The sequence below is a fragment of the Catharus ustulatus genome, chromosome 23, assembly GCF_009819885.2.
Source record: "Catharus ustulatus isolate bCatUst1 chromosome 23, bCatUst1.pri.v2, whole genome shotgun sequence".
Lineage (NCBI taxonomy): Eukaryota > Metazoa > Chordata > Aves > Passeriformes > Turdidae > Catharus > Catharus ustulatus.
The window spans coordinates 5,447,741-5,453,050 of record NC_046243.1 but is presented as its reverse complement, the minus strand read 5'-3'; the positions used below and the strand labels follow the sequence as shown (position 1 = coordinate 5,453,050).

Sequence of the window (5,310 nt, the reverse complement as noted above, 5' to 3'; positions counted from 1 at the left end):
TTTCTAAATCCTGTGGGGGTTTTTTAACTGAGTATATTGTTAAAATTTTTGGGATTGTTATTACAGTCCTGAAAATTATTTAAATAGCAAAACCAAAACAATGCAGGAATTCTTCTGTCTCCATCAGTTGCATGGACAATCTGTGAACGCAAAGTAACGTTGGAATTAATGACTGACAATATGAGCCTGAACTTTCCTTGAGTACTTGCAGGAAATGTAACAGGAACATTTCTTTAATCTTGTATAAAATGTGGATATAGTTTAAAATGCCTTTTCTTTATCATGCTGCAGAAGAGGAGGCTGAAGAACCAGTGGCAGGGAACAGTGAGAGGGTTTGCAACAGCACAGAGCCCTCAGCACAAGGTGAGTTCCACACACAGGTGTGAAGTTCCATTGCAGTTTGGGGGATAAAGGCATGGAAATGGATTTTCTCCAGGGCACTGCAGGCAGAACATAGCACATTCAGCAGACACAAGCTGCTGTTCCAAGGTTGCTCCTGCAGTTGCACACCAGCCCCAGGAAGCCAAAAGCAACAGAGACAGAGCCTGGGCTCCCCTGGTGTTGCCATGTTCTCTAGCTCTGCTCCTCTGCTGCTCTTCCTTTCCCTGAGACTGTCCCCTGGGCATTGTCCCCCTTTGTGCCAAGATCACACCATCAAAACCCAGACCCTGATCTCTGTGCTCTTTTCTGGTCCCTGAGCAGATGCTGAAGGGCAGAGAGTGAACATGCTGTCCATGGCTGTGTTGGGTTTGAGAGTCCTGCTGGCAAAGAGCATCGCCTTCAACACCCTCATGAGTATCAAGTTGTTTCTGTTCTGAGCTGAGGGAGCTCTCAGCTATCAAACACTGCTTCCTAGGCCCAATTTCATTCCATGTCGTTTCAACCCCACTTTGCTCTTCCAGTCCTGGGGAATGAAGGCAAGAGGAACCCGAAGAAGAGCAGGAAAGAACGTGAAGCAGCAGCACAAGGGGCTGGAACAAGCAGGGCCAGAGCAGCTGACAGAGAGCAGCCAGGACACAAGGCAGCACCTTCCCCTGAAGCCATTGAACACTGCTCACTGCTGCCTGGCCAGCTCCATTCCACTGAACAGCTTGAAGTGCTTTTGCTCTTTGCTCTCCTCTGAGAACTGAGGGGAGTGCATTTATCCTCATCATCCTAAGTCATCTCCCCACTCTTGTGCCATTTGCACACGAGTGTCCAAGTTAATTCAATAGCTTTGCAAACTCCAATGCTCACCCTAGATATGTGGCCTTTTAAAAGCACCTTTCCCAGGCCTGTTGTGTTCCTGCCTGTGCAGCTGCAGTAGTGCTGCTGAGGGAATTCAAGCCCAGTAGTTGCCATTTGGAGCTTTGGGTTTTTGATCAATTTAATAAGCGTGTGTTGCAGATGAGAAGAGCTGTGTAGGATCTGAAGTTAAGTCATTCAACCAGATAAGGTTCATTTCTTTATTAAGCCAGTATTTCTTCAGCTAAATATAGATCATGTTCATTTTAGGATCCTGTAGTAATAATGAAAATAAAGTGCTTTTTGGCTAAATGCTGCGGGGTTTCTGTGCTTTTTCTTCTGTACTAGGGACAGAGAATGCTGAAATGCATCTCTCATAAAGCCCACAAGGATCACAAACACAGCTTTGATAATGGTGATTTCCTGTTGGCTGAATGTGTCTTTTCCAGACTCTGTGCAGGGAAGTGTCTCTCTGGCACATTCAGGAGCTGCAGTGAGGAGAGACCTTGCTGAAGGCATGAGGGAGGAAAATGCTCAGAGCAGCAGAGAAGAAACCCCGCTGTTGTTTGGCACTCAGGGATAGGAGCAAGGGGCCACCAGGAAGGAATTTGGGGTGCTTTGATGGAGTGATAGTTTCCATGGCAACTTGGTTCTTACCCACCAGAGCCCAGCTCACACCTTGCCCAGCTCATCCCCCTCTCACAAGCTACAGGCAGGATGCTGTGGTCACCATTTGTGACTCAGTCACAGCAGGCACGATTAACCCTGCCCTGCTTTGGAGAAAACAATTAACCACATCCTGCAGGGGAAATGAGGCTTTTCTCCCCCTGCCTGAGATCCTGCTGCCTTCAAGAGAGCCTCGGCACAGCACACAGCAAGATGTGCTGCATTCAGCTTGCTCAGGGCAGAGCCTCAGGCCCTGCACACACCCAGACAAGACCCTCAGCCCTTGCAGCAGCTGTGTGACATTTACAGGGCAAATCTGCATCCAGTCAAATGCTCATTTAATGCATTCAAGCACCAGAACATAATTCAGGGGGAGCTACTCACCAGGATATTTATCCTGATTTTCCAATGACACCCTGAACAATTTTCTCAAGCACTCCACATCTTTTCCCAGTCTCTCAGGTAGGTTTATATTTTAGGAATGCTCCCTTAGACAAAAACAGTAGAATCATATGCACAGGAGGAGGGAAAGGTAAATTATTGAGTGCAGTTATAATCCCATAGTCATAAAGTCTTGATGAAGTCTGGCTCCAGGACTGGATCCATCCACAGCTCCTCTGAGAAGGAGTTTAGAAAGCAGGGGGGTCCTTTCTGTACCTCATCACTCAATGGGAGGGATTTCCTTTTACAGCTCCACCCTTTCTTGCCCCCAGCCTCCACATCAATCTTTCCAAATTAATTCTAATCTGATGTTCCTGTCCCTGTATCACCCATGGATCACAGCTGCAGAGTGAGCGTTGCTGTGGGACTGTGCCACGCTTTGGTACATTTGTATTAAAGCTGCTTTTGCTGACACCTCTGACAGTGAGTGTTTCACTGACCTAAAGCCCTCATTTCAGGGCAGGCTCCCACATTGCCCCCACTAAGCAATGGCTTTGCACTTGGCATTTACCATGCACAACATGCAGCTTGAGAAAACAGGAGAACAGAATTGTTTCCAGTGCAACAGCAAGATTGTGTTGGCGTGCTTAATTCCATAGAAGAGGAGAGAATCTGCAGCTCTTCCAGCTGATACCAGCTGAGCAGAGTTTTGTACAGATACTGTGCTCCACATTGAAATACTCTCTGTTAAAAGAAACACATTTGCATGTGGAATTACCCTGACATCTGACAAAACAAAATTGTCCATGATCCATGATCCCATGATACCAAAATAATGGAGGGTGATCATAAGCAAAACTCTTTGGTACAATGCATTTTTACTAAATCTACTAAATATATTCTCCTACAGATTCATTTGTGTCCATGTTTGGTTGTGCTCAGAGAGCCTTTGAAAATCTGCAGAGGCTGAGTCACTCTCCCTGGAGATATTCAAAAGCCTCCTGGACATGTGTCTTAGCTTAGGGGACAGTATTGCATGGAAAAAGGCAGGAGCTTTTCTTAAAATGAAGAGTGAAAATTCCCTCCCTCCCACTTTACTATAATTTGGAAATTAAGGGACTCTCAGGCAAAAACTATTGGTTTAGGAATAACAGTTCATTACTGATATATCTACAAGACAAAAAAAGAAAAACATTAGCTATGAAAAATCAGTGGCAAAACAGAACGAAACTCATTCTCAGTCCCTTTTCCAGTTACAGACACTCTCCTTCTCTGCACAGTCCCGGTGGAGAGTGGGGCAGGGCGGGCTTCTGTCAGCCGCAGCAGCTGCAGGAGCAGGGAGGTGAGGTGACAATGGCAGGGCTGTCACAGGTGGGAGAAGGATGAAGGAAAACTACACTCACCATTTGTGTCCCGGTTCTCAGTGCTGTTCTCAGAGGCAGGAGGCTGTAGCAGTGCTGGAGTGCAGGGCAGATCCAACCGCGGAGAAAAACCTCTCTCCTCTGCGTTCAGGCCAGTGAGAGAGTGTCCCCGTGGAAGGACAAAGCAACCTCCGACCCTCCATCCCGACCTCTCAAACTGCCCCCAGATTGAGCCATAGAGACAGCCCCCCACCCATCCCTTTTGTCTTGAGCAATTAAAAGCTAAGGAAGTCGCCCAGCCAGGTTTTTTAGCATGATAATGGGAAAAATTTCTCCACCAAGGGAAACAGTAAAAACTCCCCCAACTCCCAAATTATCTTCCCCAAATTTTTCCCATGCTAACATACAACATAAAATTAGAACTTTTAAATTACAGTAATTTCACAAAATTTTGCTCCCATACCGGGAATGCGGCTAATATTCAGGTGCGGCCAATATGTGAATAATTTTCTGACATTTTCAACCCCAAGAGTGCAAACCAAGTCAGTGCAAACTGCAAAGTCAAGGTCCTGACAGTAAAACCCTGCATTTACACGGTTGTTACAAATTGGTTACTCTGTTGCGTGGCAGGGGGAGCCGCTCTGTGCAGGCAGCACAGGGGGTGGGGAAGGCGGGCAGCTCTCTCCTGCTTGGCCCCACGGGTTGGAGGAGGCAGGTGCTCTCTCCTGCTTGGCCCCACGGCTCGGGGGAAGGCGGGGCAGCTCTCTCCGCTTGGCCCCGCAGCTTGGGGGGCTCCCATCCCCGCGTGCTGCCACCGCAGGAGCAGGCAGGGTCTCATCGTTGCCGCAGGTGCCGGCGGGCTCTGTGCCCCCCCTGCCGCCGCGGGGCAGCGCCGGGCCGGGGTGACCAAGCCCAGCGGTGGCGGCAGCCGGCCCCGAGCGGCCCCGCCGAGCGGCAGTGCCGAGCTGGGCCACCCAGCTCTGTCGGCAGCCCCGAGCTCTCATGGCCCGAGTCGAGCCAGTAAACCCCGCCCTGCCGCGGTTCTGTTACTATTTGGCAACTTTGTTGCACTCGGGTCCCCGCTGCGAACGACAGAGCGGCTTATACTCGGGTGCGGCTTATTTATGGACAAAAACCAAAATGTTTGCCAACACCCAGCGATGTGGCTTATACTCAGTGCGGCTTGTATTCGTGAATTTACTGTAAATACAGTAATTTCATGACCATAAGGTACACCAGACTATAAGGCAAATTTTGCAACTTTGTATATTATATAAGGTGCACCAGACTATAGGGCGCACTTTTTTTTTTTTTGCAGTGAGGATCCACCCCCAGCTCCCCCTGCACGGTTGCTGGCTGAGGTCCCGCCTCAACTAGACTGCCGCGGCCCCGCCTCCACCCAGCAACCCCAGCCCCACGGCCCCGCGGGCACCCAGCAGCCCCGGCCCCACGACCCCGCAGGCACCCAGCAGCCCCGGCCCCACAGACACTCGGCAGCCCTGGCCCCGCGGCCCCACCTCCACCCGGCAGCCACAGCCCTGTGGCCCCGACTCCACCCAGCAGCCATGGCCCTGCCGGCTCCCCCCGTGGCTCGCAACTCGCACTTCCGGGTTGGCAAATTTCCGAACTTTGTCCATTATATAAGGAGCACCGGACTATAAGGCGCACTTCCGAGTTT

At 50.0% G+C, this 5,310-nt stretch overlaps 1 protein-coding gene across 1 annotated transcript in view; it reads left to right on the top strand.

Moving 5' to 3' along the window:
• LOC117006513 (Ig heavy chain Mem5-like) overlaps positions 1 to 1,416 on the top strand; it is a 24,530-nt gene extending 23,114 nt beyond the window's left edge. The window contains exons 5-6 of the mRNA XM_033079033.2: positions 292 to 363; positions 703 to 1,416. Coding sequence (XP_032934924.1) covers positions 292 to 363; positions 703 to 818 — 188 coding nt within the window. The 3' untranslated portion in view covers positions 819 to 1,416. The remainder of the gene's footprint in view (positions 1 to 291; positions 364 to 702) is intronic.
• The last annotated feature ends 3,894 nt before the right edge of the window (positions 1,417 to 5,310 follow it).